The sequence below is a fragment of the Lactuca sativa genome, chromosome 5, assembly GCF_002870075.4.
Source record: "Lactuca sativa cultivar Salinas chromosome 5, Lsat_Salinas_v11, whole genome shotgun sequence".
NCBI lineage: Eukaryota > Viridiplantae > Streptophyta > Magnoliopsida > Asterales > Asteraceae > Lactuca > Lactuca sativa.
Window position 1 is genome coordinate 280,414,532 of NC_056627.2, and position 27,116 is coordinate 280,441,647.

The 27,116-nt window shown below is 34.8% G+C and overlaps 2 protein-coding genes across 2 annotated transcripts; one reads left to right on the forward strand and one right to left on the reverse strand.

The window, feature by feature from the left end:
- Window positions 1–11,708: 11,708 nt before the first annotated feature.
- LOC111920019 (uncharacterized) lies at window positions 11,709–12,598 on the reverse strand. Its single transcript, XM_023915596.1, has 2 exons — window positions 12,001–12,598; window positions 11,709–11,938 (listed from the first exon to the last, which is right to left on the reverse strand). Exons 1-2 carry the CDS (start codon window positions 12,596–12,598, stop codon window positions 11,709–11,711), a joined length of 828 nt encoding a protein of 275 aa, XP_023771364.1.
- Window positions 12,599–23,043: 10,445 nt separating this feature from the next.
- LOC111920018 (sodium/calcium exchanger NCL2) lies at window positions 23,044–26,523 on the forward strand. The gene is made up of 9 exons (XM_023915595.2): window positions 23,044–23,437; window positions 23,757–23,966; window positions 24,058–24,239; window positions 24,323–24,468; window positions 24,554–24,821; window positions 24,922–25,067; window positions 25,200–25,461; window positions 25,625–25,900; window positions 26,202–26,523. The coding sequence occupies exons 1-9, from the start codon at window positions 23,044–23,046 to the stop codon at window positions 26,436–26,438; spliced, it is 2,121 nt and encodes a 706-aa protein (XP_023771363.1). The 3' UTR covers window positions 26,439–26,523.
- Window positions 26,524–27,116: the final 593 nt, after the last annotated feature.

Consider the following 27,116-nt stretch of genomic DNA (forward strand, 5'->3'; position numbering starts at 1 on the left):
ATGCAGCCCGAATACTCGATTTGAGATCGAGCGGTTTTTAGCCAAAACAATCTAAATGAGAATCGACGATCTCGTCATTAGTAGTGCAACAGTAAAAAGACAGACGAAAGCGGATGTCGGATGAAGGAGTTATGATTTTATAATGAAGTTTTCCTGTCCCGGCCTACTAAAAATAATATAATAAAAATAAAGTCAAAATTAGCCGACGGAGTCTAAATGAAAGTTGTAAAGCATAATCTCACCTTCGCGTGGATATAAAGAACGTCGAAAACGGAGCTTGTATGCGAAGGTTATGAATTTTTGAAGATCGTGACACACATACCAAAGCATATCCGAAGCGTACGCCCAGCGTAACCAAAATTACGCCCAACGTACTTGGAAATTACGCCCAGCGTACTCCAAAATTACGCCCAGCGTAATCCCAGACCTAGCAGCCTATAAATAGAACTCGAGATCAACCATTTCCCTTGCTAATTTTCTTCCTTTCTCTCTAAGTTTTGCATTGTTTTGCGTGCCAATTATATCCCGAAGCCCCGGTGTTATTCCCAAGCCCCGAAGCAAGTTCCGAAGTCTTGAAGATCCCGAGGAGCGTTATTCCCGAGCCGAAGCCCAGCCCGGGAGGAGCCCGGTTTTTGTGAAGATCTTCCAGATCTATGGAGGAATACTACTTCTACAAGTCGTAGTACTGCCCGATCATCTTTTGATCAAGTGAGTGTATAGTCCCTTTCATAAACATGATATTAATACAATTATTGTTTGAATTTATTAAGTATATGTTTTGGGTGAGTGTGTAGTCACTCTCTTCTAACACATAAATATAAAGTTTTTTCTATGAAATACATATTATGTGTTTAATATATTGTTGTTTATTTGAGATGAGTGTGGAATGGATGTTTTATATAGTTTTTAAATGAGTTAAACTATATATATATATATATATATATATATATTTTATATCTATAAATATGTTGGGTAGAACATGGGTAGATGAGATAGTTGGTATGTGATAAAATGATGAGGTATGAAAGATGATTAAGAATGATATTGGCAGATGCACCAATTAGAGAATGTGATAATGCTAGCAGATGTGCTTAAGCATAATATTGGTAGATGCACCAAATAGAGAATGACATAATACTAGTAGATTCACTTAAGAATAATATTGGTAGATGCACCAACTAGAGAATGTCATAATACTAGCAGATGCGCTTAAGGATAATATTGGTAGATGCGCCTAATAGTGAATGTCATAATCCTGGCAGAGGCGCTTAAAGGATGATGTTGGCAGATGCACCTTATGTAGCAATGGAAGTTTGTGCTAATTCCTTAGGTCAATCCTTAGGAATGAATGAAGGAAGGATAGTTGATTAATAGGGTAAAACCCTAAGAAATAAAGAAGATAATGGTGATGGGTAATTGGATTGATTGTTTAATGGTTAAATATAATAATAATTATATTATTGTGGGTTGAAAACCCTATATGCTCACCAGGCTCCCAAGCCTGACCCACTTAGTTTTCTTTGCATTACAGGTAATGGCACAAGAGTATAAGTTGATGGACTTGACGAGAGATTTTGGATTATAGGCCAGTAGTTATGAATAACTGTTGTAAGGTCTATTTTGTTTTGTTTATGCTTTTGGTCTGTATTGAACAAGACATCCCGAGATTTTGATATATAATGAAAATACTTTTCTTTAAGAAATGCTTTGATAAATTCTTATCAAATTTTGTTTTGGGGACAAATTCCGCAACAATTTTCTTTAAACGATTACTCTGATTTTAAAAACAAAACATAAACAAATCGGATTTTTCTGGCCGTGAAATTGGGGAGGTCACAACTACTATCTTCATCTTCAGTGCTAATCATGACTCTGGCACCACCACTTTTTCTCTATGTACACATCTATCTCTTTCCTCTTTTAACATTTCTATGTTAAATGTTATGTAACATTATGTTTCAGATCATTTGTGATTTAAGGCTCGTGGGCCGTAACCCGAGCATGAGAAGGTTTTGAGCCTTTGAAGGAGAAAAGTTTAGGCTATTTTTGGATATGGATAAGGTAGGTTGTGTGATAAAAGGGTTTGGGTTGTGCTTCAGAGCTCAAGAGTATCGGTAAAGGCTTTGGCTCGGTCTTTTATGAATTTTGGGTTTTTGTTCATGGAGTTTTAAGGTTGTGATGAGTTTCTAGAAGCTTAGGGCTCACGTGAATCACTTCATGGAATTTAATCACGAGTAATTGTGAGACGATAATATCATATAGTCTTTAAACCTAGATATATGAGTTGTTGTTTACGAGTTGGTTGTGCAGTGATAATGCGTAAACTCATCAGTAAATTGATGTTATAAAATGTATTGTTGTGTACGATTTGATGAGTAAATAGTACAAGCATATAAGTCGAAGTTTATCTGCTCCTTTTATCCGACGAGGTTAAAAGCGATATCTTGGGCCCCTTGATGATTTTGTTTTGACTTATGTGTTGGGCCCAGTCAGGACTGAATTGATGTGTTCAATTAAGTTCTATGTCAGACAAATCAGAGATCGAGAAACAAACTATTGGACAATAGTATGAATATGTCCCATGTAATTGTACACACGATATCTTAAGAATGGAGGACTATATGATCCCTTATCTAAAGGACGTGTCAGAGTTCGACAACGGCTTTTTAGAGCTACGATTGCTAATCGGATTTTGAAATCGTACTTGCATTTATAGTTATTAGAATTATCCAAGTGGGAGACTGTTGGATTAGGTGTCTAAGTCTATAACTATATTTGGTATGTACTTGACCCAATTATACCATGGTCCTTTTGGGTTGCCTTCACCAAAGCAACTTGACTGGAAGTATAATAGAGAAAGAGGATAAATGTGATTTATTAATATATTATGTGAGTACTATATTAAAAGAGAAATCATATTATTTAATTAACATTGGTCAAGAATTGATTTAGAATTAATTTTGTGTTCAAAAGAGGTTAATTGAATTAAGGGGACTGATATTGTAATTATGTGATAATTGTGAAATGGGTTGAGGACCTCTTGGGTAAGAGGTGGACAAAATCTTATGGGAGCCTATAGGGATTTCGTCCATGGCTAGGGTTCTAGAAGGTTCCTATGGGATGCTTAGGGCTTAAGCAACTAGATTAGGTATTTGACCGAAACCCTAATCCCTCACCTATATAAAGACCCATTGGCATCATATTTTAGGTGACAAGAAACCTTAGAAGGATCCATAGAGCCGAAATCAAACCTCCCCCTCTCTTTCTATCATTCTACAATTGCTTGTGGTGTTTGTGATCGATTACAGGTAATACATTTGTGATACTAAGCTCTCAAGGGAAGGATCTTCAAGCTTCAATTGAAAGGTAACATTCTTACTTGTTATTGATGTTGATTTCGATTTTAGTATGCAAGATTTAGGGTTCGCAAGCTTTGGATGATTATTGCATGTACAATTAGAAAAACCTAGATACAAAGACTTAGGGTTTGCATGTGCACCATGTTGGGTTTTGAGCATTCTAACACTCCTAAGTGTACATGCAACCATAAATACCTTGGATCTATGTTTTCTCTATTATACATGAAAATATGAATATTCCAAGGTATTACCCTAACTAGCATACAATCTTTTGATACTTGAATAATAAACTACATAGATATACATACCTTGTTGATGTAGCTTAACTCCATGAAACTCGAGAGCCTAGTGCCCCAAGTGTGACACCTCAAATGGTTCACACAACATCATCAACACTTGGAATAACCATGAAAAAAAAGACACTTCATGCTTAAATTTGCTAGCCCTCATATAAGTATCACTAGTGCCAATTTCTTGAGCTAAATAGGTCTTTATATAGTGTGGCTATTAGGGTTACACCCTATAACTCATGACTTTACCCATTCCTTATGCTCCATGGGTTTTAACCTCCATGGAGTATCCATGGGTCACCAAATGGGTTAAACCCAACATAAGGAATCTTGGATTATAAGCCCACATATATAAGAATTAACGATTTTCATAATCAATCCCCATATATTTAATTAGTCTCTTTTGATCACTAAATTAAGTCCAAATTAATTGTTGATCAATACTAATTAAATAACATTATTTCATATTAATATATTAGAACTTATAATATATTAATATGTCACAAATGTCCTCTTCTCACAAACAGTCTATCCAAATGTTCCGATGCCATGCAACCTAAATGGACCATGCCGAGTCGGGTCAAGGACATACCAATTATAGTTATGGACTTAGACACTAATCCAACAGTCTCCCGCTTGGATGAGTCTAAAACTATTATCGAGTATGACTTCAAAACCTAACTGGCAATCGTAGCTCTCAAAAGCCGCTGTCGAACTCTGACCTTGTCGATGAACTCTAACCTTTGTCAATGACTTGTCCATTAGATAAGGGATCATATATTCCTCAATTCTAGATATCATATGGAATGATACATGGATTAAAATCATTCTCTCTGTCCATTTTTTGTTTCCTGATTTCCGATTTATGACGACTGACTAATTGAACAAATCAAATCAGTCCTGGCTTGGCCAAGCACTCACATGTATCATCATTAAATCATCGAGGGGCCCACAAATATCGCTTTTATCCCGAAGGTAAAAGGAATGGATAAACTTCGACTCATATGGCTTGTTCTACTACTTGTTGAATCATACACAAAGGCACGTTTTATAACATCGAGTTACCGTATGCGTTTTCGTGCAATCAATGTACAACCAACTCATAGTAACAACTCATATCTCTAAGTTTGAAGAATATAAGATATTATCGTCTCTTGATCACTCGTGATAAAATCCATGAAGTGATTTCAATGAGCGCGGGTTGAATCCAATACTCAGAACTTATGAGCACTCATGAGTGTTGTAGCACAACTTTGTCCACCAACTTGGACCTCTACAAGCCAACCCATGGCAGTCTTGATTCATATCTACTTCCAACATATGACTGACTGTGGATAGTTTGAATAACTTAGTCATTCTGGAAGAATAACCTAGTTTATTCTGGAAGTCAAAACATGCAAAATGAAACACAAGAATAATTGAATCTAATATGGTATCAAAACCTATGAACATAAATAAAACACCTTTTATTTATCACCATATGATTACACATTATTCATTGCATATTGTTTGTTTGTTTCAGCTATCAACTTTATTCTTGAATTAAAAAAATAGTTGTCCCATGCTCCGAGCATGTACACTATGTTTTTCTAAACAATAGCTTTGCCATACACCAAGTATGTACTCTATGTTTGTCTATGATCCTTACTTTGTGAAATAAACCAATTGACCAAACTTTCAATGATTCGAATTTCACACTCCCGAATTCGTATGGCAAATGCCAGAATTCCAAATTCATTCTATTTTACCGAAATCTGTTAGATTCTAAAGTTATATGTAATGATTCTCTTGTAATGATTATGCACAAAGTCACAAAGACTTGACAACAAACATTGCAGAGCATTCCAAAGGAGATCAACTCCTTGGAAACATCCTTGTTGCATTAAGTTTCCTAATCTTACACAAGTTTATTGAACAACTTCCACCAATGGGATCATTTCCACATTCCCCTTTTGACTATCACTTCTGAACAAGAGTTGCCTCTTTTCAGAATATGTCAATATGATTCTTCCAACAATTAACACTATACTTCCAACTGTCCAAGAGCAACCAATCTTTGGTAAACCTTAGATTGTCCTTGACAATTGCTTAATCGTTTTAGTCATATCCAGTTCTAGACCAGCATTTGGAAAATTTTAGAAATGATGAATATAGCACATGTAATCGATCCTATATCCGAAGCATATGGGACACGATTCATGATGTCTCACATAAAGACTAAACCAATCTTTTGCTATAATATATCCATTTCTATTTGCCAAGTTCTCATAATTCAGATTATGAAAAGGGATGTCGTAATCATAATCAAATTTTAGAACGCAAATAATGAACCCATATATAGAATTTCCTTCTGTTGAGCCATTCTAACATGAAATTCATATATATATATATATATATATATATATATATATATATATATATATATATATATATATATCCTTGAGTAAATTTGATTAAAATTTCAATCTAAGCTTTTAGAATTGAAATGAAGTATAATTTCCTCTCCCTTAATTATAGCAAAACAACTTTTTCAACCCCTACAGCCTCACATATTGAAACTTTTTTTTCTATAATTAACATTGCTAAATTGCAATACTTATCATAATTATCATGCTCCCACTTACATGATGATTATTAGCATAACACTTATGCTCCCACTAGCTTTGACATGTACTCAGACATCAGCTGGACTTATAGAAATCGATACTTTATTGACTTTCTTACCAAAGTTCAGTTTTCTGATACTAGATTGCTTTGATAAGACTTTATCAAAATCATACACCTTTCATTAGATAGCTCACAGGTGTGTCTAAACAGTTTAAGAACTATGAAAAGGGATGCCGTAATCATAGTCTCAATTGTTTAGACCTTTGTCACTTCTTACAAGTCCACGTTAGTGTGCCGGTTAACCACACATGCTCCACTAACGACTTTGAGAATGCAAATATCACAATTTCTATCTAGTTAAAATCTACTTAGTGAAAGTGTTTCCTCACCATCATTTTCATGAATCGGAGAGAAACCTTATGACACTTAGATTTAATGGTGTATGTGCTCTTATCCATGTGAATTGTCAAAACCATAGTCACAAGACAAGGATAATAACAAATCCAAACTCATATGGACTGAACTCAATCTTAATTTCTTGCCATCTAGCAGCTCAAGGGCCTGCCATTGCTTCCAAGTTGTTATGCAACCAATTGAGAACTCTAAGAACTCATATGCAAAGCCAACTTTAATTGGAATGAGCACAGAATATGTCAACATGATAGGTTATAAAACTCAAGTCGTGTGCTAGTGATAAACTTACAGGTTTTTATTCTTGATTATCATTTCAGGATCTTTAAGACTCCCATTATCCTCTTAACACATAAGGCTCACTTGCCAAATATTCAAGAGATAGTTTGGATTCTTTATCAAGACAAACACTTAACACAATTGACCTTAGTTGGTCTTTGTTTTGTCCAAAACATCACAACTTACCAATTTCAAATGTAAAAGAGTAGTAAACGTTTACTCTTACATTTGACTAGTGTTTTAAATCTTTCTTTAAGATATTTCACTCAACTTACAGTCTTGGAGTATGACCCTAAGACTAGTTTTGGAACGAAGTATGACTCATCTTCTTGATTTGACCACTTCAACAATTCATAGCTCCTCTTCTTAGCTATCAGAATGCACTTAGGGAATGAATTGCGATAAGGTCTCTTAATCGTTAAGATGATCATATGACATGATACTAAAGTACTCTCCCATCTTTTCAGATTTGAGAAACTTTTATCCTTCTGCCTAATTTGATTCTTCTTATTCGCTCTGCCATACATTGGAACCTTTTCCAATGTCTCAGAATTACACTTAAGCTTGTAAGTGTAACCATATTTACTGAGCTTTAGTAAATTATGACGAATAATCTTATCAATCTTTTGTGGTGGACTTGACCAGTGCACAAGAATGTGTACTCAATCCCTTAGTCTTTCACTTGACTTCACATATACATGTGAACAAGGAACTAGTCTTAATTTTCCAAAGATGAAAAATTCTCATTCATCATGCTGTACAACTTGCATGATTCCAAGTTTCGGTCCAATTGAAACTTGGGTGATGAGGATCTTTCTTTATTTGGTAAATTTAGACATTACCACAAATGAAAGAATCAATTTCATATTTCCACTCTTGCTATTAATGGAATCATATAAGCAACAATTTTTTCCCTCAAATGCCATTGTAAGGATATTTTAAAATAAATAAAATGATCATTTTTTCCTTTTATTTTAAAAACTTTGCGGAAAAACTATCCTTACAATGGAAAAGAGCATGAAAACTATGTTGTTATCTGTTCCTAAGCAATATATCATAACTCCTAAGAAGTAGCTCAAGAATCCGATCTTCAAACTATGCGATAGAAATCCATCTACGCGATCAGATTCAACATATTCTTTCTTTAAGTTTCTTCACTTTTCTTTGATTCTTAAAACATCAACACGTGACTCAGTCACATCATGTATCAAGAATCTCAGAATAGAAACTTAGCAGAGTTAGATAGTGGACTTTACCTGAAGTAGAGTCGAACTTATTGACTTTAACATCTTTAGGTAAAATTTGGCAGCTTCGCAACTAATGCCCCTTCCTTTGGCAATATAAACATATGGAGCCTTTGGTAATGGTACCGGTACTATCACAGACTTAGCTTTTCTCTTTACCATTTGGTCAACCGAGTTGACTATGGCCGATCCCTTTCCATTGGGAAGAGAATGCTTTTTTTGGATTTCCAGTGTCATTATTGTCAATGTCCATAAAGTTTTAGGAAGTTGATCTTAGCAAATAGATAAGATCATTAAGGGTCTTGTCACAGTCTGTTTCATAGGGATCCCAAAGGAACTCACTATGTGACTTAGAAAGTGATTGAACATCCAACTTTCTCAAGACTTTGACACCCAACTCTCCCGGCTTGTCAATATGTGACTACATCTCCAAGATGTGATCACACCTAGACTTTACCTTGCCAATAGGGCTTGAGTGACCTTGAAATTGTGGTTTAGGGAGAATAATTGGATGAGGTGGAGAAAGTGAAGTTCCAAGAGAATTGGGAAGATCATAGATGTCTGAACTAGACATCTTTTGGGAGATATTCAAGATAGTTGATCTAAAGTCCTTAATATAACACCCAATATGAAATATTAAGGCTATGACCCAACATAATATTTTATAACTCGGAAGAGGGATGCCGTAATCCAAGCTATAAAATATTTGAAGGTAGGTGAATGACGATTCACCAATTTCCACCATGAAAAACGAAATAATTATTAGGTTTTTTTATTGGATTTGAAACTCCTAGATCTTTTGAGATTCATTGAATTGTTCAATGGCATGTTTCAATCTCAAGTATGCCCTTCAGGTTTTGTGACTGGGATGCCAAGGATCACAAAACAAGGTGTGAATAACCATGCAAATATATTTGGTACCCTTAATATTTACCCCTCAATCGATGTGCCGGTTAACCACACATGCTCCATCGATACTATGATAAATATTAAGTTACCCTTTGCCTACCTTGTTAAATACGAGTTAGTGTGCCAGTTAACCACACACACTCCACTAATCGACTTAAACAAAGTGCAAAGTGTAATTTCATGGATTAGCACCTTATTCACATTTTCCTAAAGTAACTAAGATTGGGAATTATAAAAAACATTTAGTTACTTTATATTTATCATTAATACTTTTAATGAAGGGAGAATTATAGTCATTATCCTACCCGTTCGGCTAACGACCCTCCACCGGTCAAGGAAGCGGTGGGTGAGAGTGGACACCCATTAAACTGCCATTTTATAGGCAGTAACCTTATACCCCCCTTATAGACCAGCTTCTTGAATGAGACCTACTAACGGTAAGACTGACTTGCTCTTATACATATATAAATATTATTAACTTATAATATTATAAAGTATAAGGGTTGAATTTTAACTCTTTAAAATTCTAAGGGCTTAACTTGGAATTAAAGTATTCATAAAAGAAAACTTTTCAAATTCCAAAACTTGAGGGCAAGTTTTGAAACTATTCAAAACTCTTGGATTTTCATAACTTATGGGTTTTAATTAAAGCTTTAAAACGTTTAATGAAGAGACTCTTGGACATCCATAACTTGAGGACAAGTTATGGAGCCATAAAAACTATTTATAAGGAAAGACTCTTCATTTTTTTTTTGTAACCTAAGGCATTTTTATGAGTTTTTAAGATTCATAAATGTAACTTTTCATATAACTTGAGGACAAGTTACAAAAACACATTTTATGAACAACTTTTAGATTAATTTAGATTGAAAAATACTAACACATATTTTTCATTAATCTAAAAAATAACTCATAAGACAAGGTAACACAAAAAAAACTTTTGGATTCCATAACTTATGGAGTTTAATGTTTCTTTTATGATGAAACTTTTCATGTTCCATAACTTAAGAACACGTTATGGAATTCTTTAATACATTAAGACCAAGTTTTGTAACTCCATAAAAAACTTTGAATCAATTTTTTTAAAAACCTTTTCATATCCATAACTTATGGAGGTTTCAAAAAACTATTTAGATTAAACTTTTAAAACTAATAAAATAATCATATAATTTTATCTTTTACTAAATTTGACCTAATTCAACTCATATAGCAAATGATTCAAATTTTACAAATAATTAGTTTTTCACAAAAACAAGTAATTATCTTAAAATTTGACAAACGTCATGTTTTTTTTCTTTTTTTTTCAACTTTGAAAATAAAACATTTGTATTAATATAATAGAAAACAACCCATGGCTCTGATACCACTGTTGGGTTTTGAGCATTCTAACACTCCTAAGTGTACATGTAACCCTAAATACCTTGGATCTATGTTTTCTCTATTATACATGCAAATATGAGTATTCCAAGGTATTACCCTAACTAGCATACAATCTTTTGATACTTGAATAATAAACTAGATAGAAATACATACCTTGTTGATGTAGCTTAACTCCATGAAACTCGAGAGCCTAGTGCCCCAAGTGTGACACCTGATCAAATGGTTCACACAACATCATCAACACTTGGAATAACCATGAAAAAAAAGACACTTCATGCTTAAATTGGCTAGCCCTCATATAAGTATCACTAATGCCAATTTCTTGAGCTAAAGAGGTCTTTATATAGTGTGGCTATTAGGGTTACACCCTGTAACTCATGACTTTACCCATTCCTTATGCTCCATGGGTTTTAACCTCCATGGAGTATCCATGGGTCACCACATGGGTTAAACCCAACATAAGGAATCTTGGATCATAAGCCCACATATATAAGAATTAACGATTTTCATAATCAATCCCCATATATTTAATTAGTCTCTTTTGATCACTAAATTAAGTCCAAATTAATTATTGATCAATACTAATTAAATAACATGATTTCATATTAATATATTAGAACTTATAATATATTAATATGTCACAAATGTCCTCTTCTCACAAACGGTCTATCCAAATGTTCCGATGCCATGCAACCCAAATGGACCATGCCGAGTCGGGTCAAGTACATACCAGTTATAGTTATGGACTTAGACACTAATCCAACACACCATAGGATTGATATTTTGCTCATAACCTAACAACCCTTCCCTAGAAGCTCCTGAAACTGCAAGGAAAACTTCTGCATCTCAGGCGGCGCAAGGCGATAAGGTTCCTTGGAAATAGGCGCCTCACCCGGAATCAGATCTCTCAGGAGGCACACCCGACAATTCCTCGGGGAAAACATCCGAGAACTCACACACTACTGGAACATCGGAAATGGACCTTGGCCTCTCAGTGGCAACTCGCGTATCTATCACGTATGCTAAAAAGCCCATGCACCCCTATTGTAGACTCTGCCTCGCCCTGGTGGCAAAGCAGAAAGCTGATCCCGATCTAGTTCCCCCACCATACACAGTACGTACTCCCCCACTAGGGGCTCGTACGGTCTCCATCTGACGCTTACAGTCAATCACAACACTACACCAACTCAACCAATCCATGCCCACTATGACACAGACCTCACCCATCACTATAGACACCAGTCTATCACTAACTCAACACCGAAAATCACTAATACACATCCCCAAAATACATCAATGGAAAAAACCGCATGCTCATCGGCTATAGAAACCCTCAACGGTCGACTCAACGCCTTGCGTCTAACACTAATGTGACGACTAAAGGTTAAGGATATGAAAGATCGACTCGCACCCGATTCTAATAACACCAAGGTAGGCACATAACTCACAAGAAAAGTACCTATATGCAATACAGTATAAGCACAAAAAATCTCAAAATAACATGAATAAGGAGATACGTACCAACAACGACATCAGGCGCTGCGAGGACCTTCTCCGCAGTCTGTTGGAATGATCTCCCACGAGCTCTCGAAGTCTCGGCCTTCCCCGGCCGACCATCAGTAACGTGTAAAGCAGCAGGAGAAGAAGCATGGGCTGGTCCCTGAGTGAGCTGAGGACACTCGGTATTCCGGTGGCCAGTCTGGTTGCAATGAAAGAAAACCAAAAATCCCTTGGGACAGTCCCTCACCATGTACCCCTCCTTGCCACATTTGTAGCAAATCCATGATCGGCAAAATTCCTCATGGCTCTTGCCGCACTTGCCACAAGTGCGGCCCTTGTAGCCTCCTGCTCTTGAATCAGCGGGCTTAGCCCGCTTCGTCGCCGACTGCGACTGAATTGGTCTTCTTTCTTTCCCATGATGCTCACGTTCCTCTCTAGTCTGAATCTCCAGCTCAATCTCTCTCCTCCTGGAATTTGTCTGCAACTCAGCCAATGTCCGATATGATGATTTTGCCACAAACTCCTGAATATCTCTCCTCAAGATGCTCAAATACCGGCTCACTCGTGCCCGCTCAATAGACACATGCTTAGGGAAGAACAATGTCCTCTTATGGAACATCCTCGTAATCTGTGTCACTGTTTCTGTCTTCTGCTTGAGAGACAAAAAATCCTAGGACAAATGTTCCCTCTCCACCTGGGGAACATACTCATCTCTTAACAATTGGGTAAACCTTTCCCAAGTCACTACAACATGATCTACAAGAGTGAAATCAGTCGTCACAAACTTCCACCAGTCCTTCGCTCCCAAGCAAAGATGGTTTAGTGCAAACCGAACTCTCAAATGCTCAGGGCATGAACACCTATAGAAACACCCCTCAACGTCGGAGATCCATCTCATGGCAGAAATCAGGTCCTGGGTCCCATCAAACAGCTGCGGTGGTTGCGGCAGCAGCAGCCTCCGTGACAATATCGTATTGCTCATCAAATGTCTCAATCAGTGTGGTCTTAATAGATCCAAACATCTCTAGTATGGCCTCCCTAATAGCTGCGGCCACCTCCTCAGCAATGATCATGCATATCTCCTCCTCACTAGTACCATTGCCCCTGGGATTGTTGCAGGTAATCACCATAGTCTCTCTGAAACACAAACACAAAATTATCATGTACTAGCTCAAATACACACTCTATTACCTACCCTACATGCTCCTTAGCATCCTAAGGTTCTTACTTAGGTCGCATATAGATCTGGTGCTTTTAGTAGTACGGACCCAATACTACCTTCCACACCAACCTATAGTCGCCCCAAGTCCTCCTCCTAGGATCCTAATTCACAAGTACTCTAACCTTCACAGATATCAAATTACTTTCTCAGTAGATTTCTCAATGCACCTCTAGGTATCTATCCTAGATTACTCCTCGACTCAAATCTATCTCTAAAAGATTCCTGCTAGGTACTCCTACTCAGCACATACACAGAGCAAATAACAGATTATATCAATCAATAGCATCTCCTAGCCAAAGGAATCAAGAATCAAGCAAATCTAGCTCTAAACTCCTGAAATACCTAGCCTATCCTCTAGCATGCAACTCTAATATCTCATAAGTATCTCATAATATAAACAAGTAATGGTATTTTGGGATATTACCATTTGGGCTCTGGCTGATTGTACACACTACTTCATATCGTTTTCTCTTAAAAGCTCTTACTCGTTTTAGAAAAATCATTTATTTTTAGAAAATTTTCTCAAATCCTTAGTTTGAGTCCAGACATACCCCATGGTACATCCGAATCCCTCAAACCAAGGCTCTGATACCAACTTGTAACGCTCTAAATTTTCAAATAAAAATTTCATTTTAAAAACGACACAAATCACAGTTTCACATTTCTCAAACTCAAGTTATAATTTGTTCAAAACACAAGTCAATAAAAATGTTTGACAATATCTCAGAATCCTCAAAAACATAATCTCTAGCTAGTGTGTACAATCAAGTCGGCGCCTTCCCGCAATCTTGAGAGGTACCTAAAACACATTTCACACAACATTGTAAGCACAAAGCTTAGTGAGTTCCCCAAAATACCGCATACACAAATAATCAACCTCTCATGGCTATATCTCGATAAGGACCCTCCGGTCATGTGTCTCAGTGAAGACTCTCCTGTCTCACGTCTCGGTATGGACCCTCCAGTCATAACTCAATATATACACAGAATAATATAACAACATAAGTCACAAAGACAGAATGCATAATAATACATATCTCAGTATAAACAAATAAGACCCTCCGATCAATAACACAAATAAGACCCTCTAGTCAATAACACGAATAAGACCCTCCAGTCAGTAATACGAATAAGGCCCTTCGGTCACACATAAATTACCACACAGATAAGTATAGTGAGAAGACTCACCTCGTACGTAAGCAAGTAGGTCTCGTACTCAACGATCGGTCTACACTCTGCCTACATAATATAATCATCTCTAATTAACACTTTATAACAACAACTCTAAAGATGTTAAGATAACCTCTTTTCTAACTCTTGGGAATGGTGAAAGACCATTTTACCCCTCCATGATCTCCATAATCCATTACTTGACCAAATCCTAAAATTCAACGGAAGTCAACACTCGAGTCAACAGTCCCTGTTGACCCAACTCGTCGAGTGCATCTATGCGACTCATTGAGTTCCTTGGTTTCTTCTGAAAAATCAGGGAAATCAACTTAACTCGTCGAGTTGTCTCACCAACTCGTCGAGTCTGTAACGCGTCCAGACTATCGGGTAAAACCCTAACCAACTCTTCGTGTTGGCTCAACAACTCGTCGAGTCCCTCCAGTCCATTGTCTCATTTAGAAGTTTTTAAGCAAAACTAAGTCCCCATACTCTAGATCTAGCCTTCTAAGGCTGAAATACCATGTAAAGCTGCAAGCTTTACGTTCATGCATGGCATCTAGGGCTAAGTTTGCCAACCCAAAGCTCAATAAAGGGTTTAATGCATGAAAGTTGTCCAATAGCTTGATAAAGCTTGAAACTTTAGGCCCAAGGGACCTAATATTGTCCAGATCTAAAGTCTCATCTTCAAGGCATGCTCAAACAACTAAGGGACTCAAAAGGAAGATGGAAATGTCCATAAACTCCCTAATGAAGAGATCTAACACATAATTGGTCAAGGTAACAACTTTTTACATCCAAATGGCAGCTAACACTGAAAGAATACTGGATCCAAGGGCTCCTTCTCATTCCAAGCCTTTTGCTCCTCAAACTCCTTCCAAGAATGCACTAAAACATACAATTTTAGTCTCTCTCTCTCTCTCTCTCTCACACACACACACATGGTAATAGCTCGATTAGGGTTTCTCTAAGCATGCTAGGGTGATGAGGGAGGCGGGGTAAAGGACTTAAGGTCCTTTAAATAAGGTGCAAACACTGAAAATTAGGGTTTTCACACTCAGCTCCTACTCGTCGAGTCGGGTCCCCCTAACTCGTCGAGTAGACTCTAAAAATCACGCAACCATCTCAATATTTACTCGGCGAGTTGGGGCCTCCAACTTGTTGAGTTGCCCTGACAAAATGAATATAATTTAATTAAATATTATACATGTGAATCGGGATGTTACATACTAAGACTCGACTATTCTAGTATGCATACCTTTATGACATAGGTAATATAGGGAATGAGTTCACACGATACCTCAGCTGGTAATAAGCTACCAATATACCATCCAAACTTTCCCAACAAGTCAACATTTTGCAACTGCCTAACTCAACCCGTCGGTCACTAAGACACTAGTATGACACTCTACTACTCAAACACGTGTCAGTGCCACACGATTAACGAATCCACACATAGGTCTCTGCTACTCCGATGTTGACCTCATTCGAAAAGTGAACGCCAAGATGGCTCACAAAACACCGCAAAGCCATCCATCCATTTGGATAAGAAGCTCATGGCACCTGAACGGTCTTTCCATCACCCAACCACTAACATGAAGACTACTGAGTCGCACACAAACATGAAGACTAATGAGCCGCATCCAACCAGCCTATGGATATACTACCCTTATTCCACTGACTGGTAGGAACCCAGTCAACACCATACTCAACATTCTAACAAAATACATGATCCATGGCATTTTTAGACATGCACACTTCCACAATCCCACTGTTACCGCCATATCGCCAAACGAAACATGTTCGCACACCACTAGAGCAAGCTATACAATCAACCTTTTGATCCAACATGAAATCACAACAATTCACACCCTCTGGGAGGAAACACAATGCTCCCTAAACAACTGTGTTCCTTCTTAGTAGTAATCTTACCCAAACATGTGTTGTACCAATGAATCGAACAAACAACAAGCCTCAACCACCATTAATCACATTCTTCTAATAACCACTACAAGATCCCACACCTTGAAGAAGATGAACAAATCCTAGCAATGAGGAAAAGACCAATGAAACTTCCAATCTCAGAGAAGAACTCTAACAATTTTTTGAAATACAGAATGCCTTAGTTGTTGAGGTTACTCTACATATTCATCACATATCCGACTCTGGTGGTGATCCAAACACCATTGATTGGATCGCAATATTTGAGAAGGTGTTGGGTACACGAAGAGGGCATGTGAGAGCATTGGGGTTAAACCTTCTTCAGCTGCGGGTAAAAGTGCTTCATCCCAATGGCAGTCACAATCACAAGCAGCGCAACCAACACATGTACTTGTTAAATTCTTAAAGAATTTAGTAGCTTTTTATATTGTTAAGAGCTTGATGTATTTGTAGTAATTTTTGGTAGCTCGGTAGTTTGTTAAATTGTTAAAGACTTAATTGATTTGGTTGTTTAATAGTTTGTTAAAATGTTAATGACTTAATTCATTTGGTGTTTTGATGGTTTGATAGTTTGTTAAATTGTTAATGACTTAATGTGCTTGTGACTTAATTGTAGGATGTTGATGTGAATGTTTTTCTTCAAAACCCGACATTTGTGACGGCCATTGGAGACATTATCCGCTCGTTCAAAAACCAAGTCAACAATGGAGAAAACGAAGACACATATTAATTATTGTTTTATATTATGGATGATGTTTATTTGGGATTTATTAGATAATTTATGGATAATATATTAGATGTTTATTTGGGATTTATTAGATATATGTAATATGATATATTTGATGTTTTATGTAATGTGGTATGTATTTATTTATGTATTTTTATCAAATCTACATTTTAATATATATATATATATATATATATATATATATATATATATATATATATATATATATATATATATAAACTAATATCATAAAAAATATGTTTTTCCCCAAAAAAAACCATTAGCAGCGACACCTTTAGGGACGACATGGACTAACTGTGATGACACATAACTCCGAGAATCTTTGCTGAAAAAACTCTGGCCGGTGGCCGGAATGTCAATAGAGACGACATCAATAGCGACGACATACGAGTAGAGACGACATGTATTAGAGACGACGCTATTTGCGGCGACAAACGAGTATTAGCTATGAGGTAATAGCGACGACACTTTAGGGACGACTTGCCGTCGCTAAATGTATTAGCGACGACAAGTGGCATCAATTGCGACGATTTTTGTCGCCGCTAAATGTTACATTTTTTGTTGTGATGTAATCCTCAAACATGTCTATCTTAAAGATGTCTATGTATATTTATCAAAGTTCTAAATAATGTAAGGCGTGACTTGACAACAATATTAAGCCTCAAGCTTTTCTGAGCATTGGCGAGCCACATCATTTGTAAGGCGTGACTTAAGGTGTTAGTTTTGTATATATTTAATATTTTTATATGTATTTTCAACTATTTTCTATTTTATACACATATATGAGTTAAGACGGCGTTTTGGTAACGCTTGGCGGCATGCACAAGCCTTGGAGCAATGGCGTGCCATGGTGGAGCCATGACGAATTTTTTTGAAACTTGATATTTATTAAACATAATACTAATTAAAATAAGTATAAATAAGTGAAAATTATTTTTTATATTTATGGTAAGTAACCAGAAGATATTGAGAATTTGAGATGTTGTGATCTAATATATAAACTAGATTATAACCCGCGTATAAAGCGAAAGACATATAAAAAAATACATATAAATGCAAAACTAATCCTAATAAATAATCAATGTTTTCAAAAAAATTATTAATATACAAAGATATATGTTTTATTTGTAAAATTATAATGATTAGTTAAAATTAATATATACATTGAAATATTTGATCGACGTTCTGTATGTGTGGATATTTAATATAACATAAGTGCACAATTGTTAATTTAAATTAATCATGCAAAATGTTTCGAAGATACGAACGTTGTTTAGAAATTTTAATCTTAATCATATATATATATATATATATATATATATATATATATATATATATATATATATATATATGTGTGTGTGTGTGTGTGTGTGTGTGTGTGTGTGTGTGTGTGTGTGCTGGTATTGATTCTTATAATTGTGATTTACGCGGTATAGACAACATCCACACCAATTTTTTTTGTTTTAATTTTGCTAAGTTTTTTTTTTCATTTAATAGTACTTATTATATTTGCTATTATGCTTCTAAAACTTGAAATAAAATTCTAAGTAAAATAATGACTATAAACAATAATTACTTAAAATTTACATCAAGAGACATTCAAACGATAACCAATTCCAACACTTAAAAAGGCTTCAACATCATCAGCTAAATTGTCGGGTAGAAACTATAAAAAATAGTCAAAATGTTGAAATAAAAACTAAAAATTAACAATTTTAGCATTCTTTAGAAGATAAGATATTATGTAATGGATAACAATAGTATAGAGTGAGTACCTTCTTTGCCAATTTTCTCCATAGCGTTAGCAATAAGTTTACCGATCTCCCTTTCTCTACACATACACACTCTTCTTTGAGCTTTTTTTGTTTATAAATGATAACTGAATGATCCTTTATTGTTTATATAATCTCACTGTCATGAAATATGGATGCAAAACATATGTTGCTTCCATCATGTTGATTAAATCTAAAAATTTGATTCGTATAGAAAAGAATGAAAGAAGCAACCCAGTTTTCAGATGTTGTTATTTTCCACGTTTAATAAAATTTGAATGAAAACACATTAATATATTCTGGTTAGGGAGGATGGAGTCATGGTAAAATTGGGACGTACCATTGGTACCTCTAAGACACCACTCCAGCTTGAATGGGCTAGGAGGAATGGGTTGTTTATATAGCTTCACTAACCCGCTTCATCCTCTCTCTCTCCTTTTGTACCATGTGTCTTAAAACGTATACCTTAGTTTTTTTTGTATTTTTTTAATTGAGTGGATTGAAAAAGATAATGTTTCCATGTGTGGTGGGTAGGGAAAGATGGAAGAGAGAGGAGAGAGAAAAAAATGATATGGTAATGGATTCATGAATGATGGTTTCCATATTGAATGGTAAAGATAATGCTATTAGTTTTAAAAAAAATGTTTCGATATAATAATCAATAATCTAAAAAAACAACCCCTTTAATATAAAATATAACCAAAAGCTTCGATTGTCCATCTAAAGCACTTACAACTCAAAATTTATTGAAATAATTGATGACGTTAAAAAACTGAAAAGAGTCTCTGACTTACAATTCCAGACAATGAAAATCATAAATTTAGATCAAATAAAATATTATGACATTGAATATGCATAATCAAACGGTAGTAATTATGTTGTAGACACAGAAGGTAATAAACAATAAAATAAACAGTTTATATTAAAAGGGTCATTATACCCTTGCCTCTTTCATAAGGAACCAAAAGTCAAAAATATTCCTTTGTACTCTTTAGTAAAGTGTAATATTTAAAGATTTACCAAATTACCCTTGATCATAGATAGGGCTGATCATACTTTGTAGCCATCACCTGTAGAACATTTAACAAAAATACAAGAAACGTTATAAAAAATAAACTAAAGTTCTTATATCTCTTATAGGGTACATATGATTATTGAAATTAATGCCAACAAAAATCTTCAATATTCAAGTGGTTCTGAATACAACTACCCTCCAGTTTTAAGGCTTTCGGCTTCACCCCAAACCCAAGTAGAAACGGTCCCTCAAATACTCTAAAAAACTTGAAATATACACAAAAAAAGATGAAAATGAGAAAATGAACTTTCAAATATAACAACAATATTTTATAGAAAATACTACGAACAAGCTAGAAACACGCAAATAGAGATGAAAGAACATTATAATTAGATTAACACCATACACTCATTTAGTCTTATCTTTCTTCTTTCCTTATAGGAGTTTATAAAACATTTCTATTTTGTGATGAATTTCAGAATTACTTTCTTTGAGATATGTGAGGTTGCAAAGAATAAAACAACAAAGAAATGGAAATGATAGGTAATCGTAAAAGCCAGATAATAGAATGAGTAATTCCGTTCCAGAAACATGTTTGTGAGGCATGGAACGAAATATAATGAAAATTTAATACGATTTTTATGTTATATATTCCAATTTCAATTATAAAGATAATCCTTCACATATCTTTGTTTAGTTATTATTATATAATTAAAAAGGTTTATATTGCAACTTTTATACTAATGTCTTATCTTATTGCTGAGAAAACCTAGATACTCACAATGTTTCCAACCGTATTTTCAAGAGTTTAGGATACACCCATTTATCCTTGAGAAAATAAACCCGATAAGAAGATTCAAACCAGTTAAACGAAAGAATAAGGTTGTGCAAGGTTCTTATTATATTTCTTAGCATGCACAGATAACGCAAGTATTTGCATAACATCAGGTTCACAACTAAAATGTATTCCAGAAACACAAAACGAAAATTAGAAATCTGAGTTCTATGTATCTCTCCTTTGAAAAAAAAACAGAATAATATGTAATAGATAAATTAGAAGACAGTTTTTCCAAAAAAAAGAACCTACTAAGTAACCAAAAGTAATCAATCATAAACATTTTCCAATAAGGGTTATTGAGGTGATCTATTTACTTGGTATACTAAAACTTTGTCTTTTCTTTGCTATTGAGTATAAAAGATGTTTTATAACATTGAAAAGGGACCGGTAAATAACTCATTTCTGATAGCCCAATTTGTGTTTTTATAAAAAGATGTTTTTAAGATAAATTAAAATAAATATCACTACTGGGTTTTGCTGAGTTGTAGGATATGTGGATCACTCACTGATATAAGGGTTTGAATTCCATCTCTAAATCCATGAAGGGGTCAAATGGGTAAAGCATTATAGACACTGGTTATCTTCTATTCACGATTTCATAAGCCACAAAAAAAATCATTGACTAAACACATATACAAAATCGACATATACAAATTCACTACCTAGTGGACATATCTTCCAAATCAAAACAATGGATGAGAGGTAGCGGTGCTATTGTGTCAATCTTTTTGCTACCAGATACCTATAACTTAAAAAATCAAAATCAACAATACAGATCATAAGAAGAAAAATCAAAGCAGATTTAGAAAACGTAACCATTATCGATCTAAACTTAAATCGAAAGGTTTTATAGATTGGAACTTCATAGTTGAAATAGAATAAAATAAACATAATCTAAAACTTAACCAAAATAGATCTAAACTACGATCAAATTAAAGTAGAATCCAAATAAAATTTATCTCTATACCCTTTCTAATTCTTCCATGTTGATCGAGCACAAGATTGATCCATATAGATCGAAGCCCCCACACATATTCTATTTCTTCTTTCCCTTATTTTATTCTACAGTACAAAATTTTGGTTAGATAGATTATGTAAAGAAATGAGGAGAGAGTGTAGCGGTGCGGTGGGGTGTTTTTTTATTTTATTTTTGGTGAGATTTAATTCTCGTTAATATAATTCCTAATTTAATTTATTTTATTTTTGATGAAATTTAGTTTTCATTAATAAAATTCCAAATTTATTTAATTTTATTTTTGATGAGATTTAATTGTCATTAATAAATTCTTAATTTAAAACGTAATATACGTTTTATAAATTTGATGGACAAAAATAAAATGATTGACAAAGATGATGTCAGCAAATAATCCAATGGTGGAAAATATATGATTGAAATGCAATCAATGACTCTGATTTTTTCAGCTTACAATTAAATTTTCCTTTTTAATAATATTTAAAGATATTTTATATATTTATTATGTCAAAGTTACTACTAAAAAACATAACTTCTTTTAGTAATATATTTTTTTTTTCCATATACTGCATTGGAACTAATTCCCTTCATTTTAGTTTTTTCCAATTAGCCATGTAATTAAATGAAAGCTGGAATTCCAATTCCAAGAAACCAAACGTCTACCACCAAGTAATGAGGTTCTATTCATTTATAGTAATACCGTATGAGTGTGTACAACCATTGGATTGTACGTAGAAAACAAGCCACTGATTTAGTAGAACTTGCAAACCACTCAAGAACGGTGAAGCTGGCAAGAAATATGTTAAAAGAAGTAATTTTTTTCTCCTTCATCTTCACAAATGACAACTATACCATTTGACTTATTAAATTGAAAGAATATATAGCATCGCATGGTAATGATAATTAATTAATTCCAGCAACATGCTGTTAATTTTGACCAATCGATTTTATTCTCTTCTGTTACGTGAATGGCCGGGGGGCATCGCGGTCAAGGTAAGTTGTTCTTGAGTATTTAGCACAACCTTCCATAAATGTTATATGTAACAAGTAGAACCAAATTAAAAGATTAATCTTGTATAGCATCCAACGATGATGCTTATCGCATAATCAAATAAGTGGAAATGAACATGAAACAAACACAATATTTCCTTAACAAATAGAAATAAAAGAATAAAATATCTTGATAATGACTGAAAACCCTCAAAATCCTATAATGACTCGTTTAAAATTAATAAAACATGCTTAAGAAAATCCAGTTGACCTGATGTACAAGTTTTCCTCATATCTTTTGAGATATTGTTGAATCTTTCATTCATCAATCACTTTCTTTATATAATCTAAACAAAATAAGTAAATGAGACCAACAAATAACCATCATTAATTAAGATATGGCAATGTTTGCAAAAATCGCATACAAAACTTCGTTTCTTCTTACCACATTCACATTGAAGGTTACAGGCCGATTGTTACATTACAATGGTTCTGAGTGGCTTTCAGATAAAACTGATGATCCAACTCCAGAGAAGAGAACATCTTTATTGCATCTCAAAGGAGTTGATATTCAAGAAGAGCGTTGTGAGCAAATGTATGGTTTTTTGCCATGTTCAGAAACTCTGCTAGGCCATCTTTTCCTTATTGTGGTTTATGAGTACTTGTTGTATCATGGAGAATCGTATGTTGCTTCTGGGGGAAAACGGATTTTCAAGATTCTTGGTCCTGGTATCTTTGGTGCAAGTGCTTTTCATGTCCTTGGCTTCCTTCCCGAGTCATTGATACTTCTAGGTTTGATCTCATCTCATCCCATCTTTAATTCACCTCATATCATCATTTGATCAATCCACAATATAATCCATCTTTAATTGATCTAGACATTTAATCTCATAAGCTATATATAATTATGAGTGCTAATTCATGCATAGAAAGTCTCATGAAATGGGACTTTCCATCTAAGTTTTTACAAAATTTTCCTATTCTTTTTCGATTGATTAATTCTATATACTCCGTTTACCCAAACGAACACTTTTCTAAAAACATCTTTCCATATGTATAACCCTTCATCTTTTTCGTTTGTGTATTTATACTTTTTCTTTTCTATCTACAGTATCTGGACTTTGGAACAATAAAGATGAAGCTCAAAAGTATGTCTTAACTGGAGTTGGCTTGCTAGCCGGATCCACTATTCTCCTCCTCACGTTATTGTGGGGAACTTGTGTCATCATTGGCAGTCGAAAATTTTCCTCAGAATCTGATTCCAGTTCTTCACTGAATCCAAACCCAAATCCATGCAGAAAGCTACTTTCGATTCTAAATGGTTAATTAGCTACCATATATCTTCTTCATTTACTGTTTGGATAATTTGTTCTCCTCATCATTTAGTATGTTATGTGTTTGTTTGTTCACAGATTCTGGTGTCACTACCGATCAAGAGACAAGCTCTGCAGCCAGGATTATGGTTCTTTCGATTTTTCCATTCGCATTTCTCTTAATCCCAGAGCTATTTGGTCTAAATCCATCTCAGGGATACATGATCTTAATCGCTCTTCCTGTTTCGATCATGTTCTTGCTCGTATACTTTATCTATCAGGTATTCAGTAGTTGTATATATGTACAGTTGTTTGAAACTTGTTTCGTATTTCTTAATATATATTAATACTCTCAAACGAACAGGTGCTCGAGCCTTCGATCCAAAAAAGAAGACTATCGTACGTGAAACACGAGAATTTAGTTGTAGACATATTAAAACATCTTCAGGAACACACCGCAGAAAAATTACTTACAATAGATGGTTCAGCGAACTTATCTGCAATAAAAGGGTTGGTTTCTTCTTCTTTTTCATATTCAGGCGTGTCGAATTTTTTGTGTTGAATTTCATAACCATGGTTGTTACCATATATGCAGTTTCTTTACGAAGATTGACCATGATGGTGATAACTACATATCTTTTTCAGAACTCAAAGACCTTCTCCAGGATATTAAGTTCAGGCAATTAACATGGAACAAGGAGACAAGAATGGAAGAAATCATGAAAGAATTCGATAAAGATTCCGATAGTAAAGTATCTATGGAAGAATTCGTCGATAGATTTACAAAATGGCTCGATGAGACAAAGGGCGCAGTGGATGATCGGCCTTATCGCTCAATTAGGTCGTGGAAGGACTTATATCAAGTATATATTTAAACAATTAAACTAGTGATTTTTCATTTTAATCAAGTATTTTCTGTATACAAACTGTTGTAATGATCTGACTACATCTATCGATCTACAGATTGTTCAACCATGGGTTCAGACCAAAAAGAAAGAAGAAGAGATGATGAAGCTCCTGGTATCTGAGATTATTCGACATGTCCAAAGCTTCCCATTAGGAAACTTGTACAACGAAGATGGAACACCGAATATATACGCAATAAAAGGGTGAGAAACAATTTTTGATATATAGTCAATATAAAATAAGGGTTCCCTGTGTTTTCCTGTGGGGTTTCTATTTTCTACTTTCTATTTTCTAGTAGTGTAGTTAAATGAATGGTGATTTTATGGAGATTTCAGGTTGTTTGAAAGAATTGATGTTGATAAAGATAATTGTGTATCACATTCCGAATTGAAGAGATTGATCATGGAAGTCTATTCGGAGAAGATGCCATGGAATGTTGATGAAGCAACCGATCAAATAATGCAAGATTTTGACAAAAGCATAGATCAAGGAATAGATGAACAAGAGTTCATAGATAGATTTAAACAATGGCTCTGTTCATCTAATGACCATACCTACGTTCCCATGTCGCCGGAGGCTCAGAGTGATCCATCCCTGGTAAGCTTAAAATTCAGCAAAACACTGACAGATTCAACCTGAATAAATTTATGAATGCTTGGTGGTTAAGATATAACAATACAAGTACAACTTTTATATATTCGTAACAAGTGTTCATATATAAAGTAGGTTTTATTGAAAAGATTAATTGAAATGTACACAGAAACCATGGGAACAATGGATGGACGATGGTGTAGATAGATCGAGTTGGGCGTGGATAAAGGCTACATCTTTATTGGTTCTTGGGATAGCCATGTTAGCACTTTTGGCTGAACCTCTGATACACAGTGTTCAGAACGTCTCCTCTGCTGCAAACATACCGTCATTCTTTGTCTCTTTTATCTTTGTTCCACTGGCCACAAACGCTAGAGCAGCAATTTCCGCGATCAAAACTGCAAGCCAAAGGAAAGAACGAACCACTTCCTTGACTTTCTCCGAGGTACGTACGCCTCATATTTCATTCAGCTATGTTACTATATATATGTGAAGTCCTTGATTTTTTCCAAATAAAAGTTTTAAGCAAAGAGGGTAGACTTGAACATAGATTAAGGTGGATTATAATGGATATGTAATTGGATCCCAGAAGTGCAAATAAATGAATAAACTTATAATGAAGTACACATAGGCTTTTGCATGTTGATCGCTAATAATATAAAACTTTTAACAATCGGTCACTAAATATTTAACATTTTGGGATGTTTTTAATGATTAATTGTATCTTCATGGTTGATGGCATGCAGTTATATCACGGCGTGTTCATGAATAACGTTCTTGGATTTTCTGTTCTTTTGACGGTCATATATTTTCGGGGCTTGACATGGGATTTCTCTGGCGAACTATTGGCGGTGTTGATGGTTTGTATCATTGTGGGGGCGACAACGAGCTTTAGGTCGAAGTTTACCCTTTGGTCGTCATTCATAGCCTATCTACTCTACCCATTATCTTTGATATTTGTTTACGTGTTTAATAAACTATAGATTTAAGAAAATATTTGGTCATTCTTTTGTTTATTGGAACGAAAATATTATATTTGATCATAAAACTTAGGCTAAATTACATTAATTTGTTGTCCATTTGGTATCATAAAAATAATGGATCTCTTAATTAAACTATTTATTTACTTAGAGCATCTATTTGAGTTTACTTTATTGTACGTGGAACGTTGATGTAATTAACTATGGATGCTTGGAAAAAAAAAAGATTTGAATGGAAACCAAATATTTAACTGCACCAATGTTGATCTTGTAAAATACATAATGTAAAGGGTACCAAATGATGAAACCGCCAAGGGAAAGGAGATAAATTATAACAATATTATATTATAACTCATATGCTCATAGGCGGATCCAAGGGGTATCCCGGGATATCCCTCAAAAAAATTTTGATAATGTAATTTTTTTAGAAAATTTTCGTTTTTTTAGTGTATATATATGTATCCCTTCACTTTTAAACACAAACATATAGCTAGTCTACTGATTAAGGTGTTGGATTATTGAAACAAAGGTCTCAAGATCATTTCTTGCTGCGACAAGGGGCTTTAGCGGCGACTCTAGATATTGGCGCCGCTAAAACCCTTTGTCGCCGGTAAAGGGTTGGCACCCGGATCCGCGCTTTCCTCCTCTGTTACATCTGAACCGTTCGATGAGATATCTAAT

Excerpts from the sequence above, each read along its gene's own strand:
- LOC111920019 (XM_023915596.1), bottom strand. The coding sequence starts at position 12,598 with ATGTTCCATAAGAGGACATTGTTCTTCCCTAAGCATGTGTCTATTGAG. Across the intron at positions 11,939-12,000 it reads AGCGCCTGATGTCGTTGTTG|GTACTTTTCTTGTGAGTTAT; the intron begins GTACGTATCTCC and ends TATTGCATATAG.
- LOC111920018 (XM_023915595.2), top strand. The coding sequence starts at position 23,044 with ATGGCAATGTTTGCAAAAATCGCATACAAAACTTCGTTTCTTCTTACC. Across the intron at positions 24,469-24,553 it reads AACTTATCTGCAATAAAAGG|TTTCTTTACGAAGATTGACC; the intron begins GTTGGTTTCTTC and ends CCATATATGCAG. Across the intron at positions 25,068-25,199 it reads AATATATACGCAATAAAAGG|GTTGTTTGAAAGAATTGATG; the intron begins GTGAGAAACAAT and ends TGGAGATTTCAG.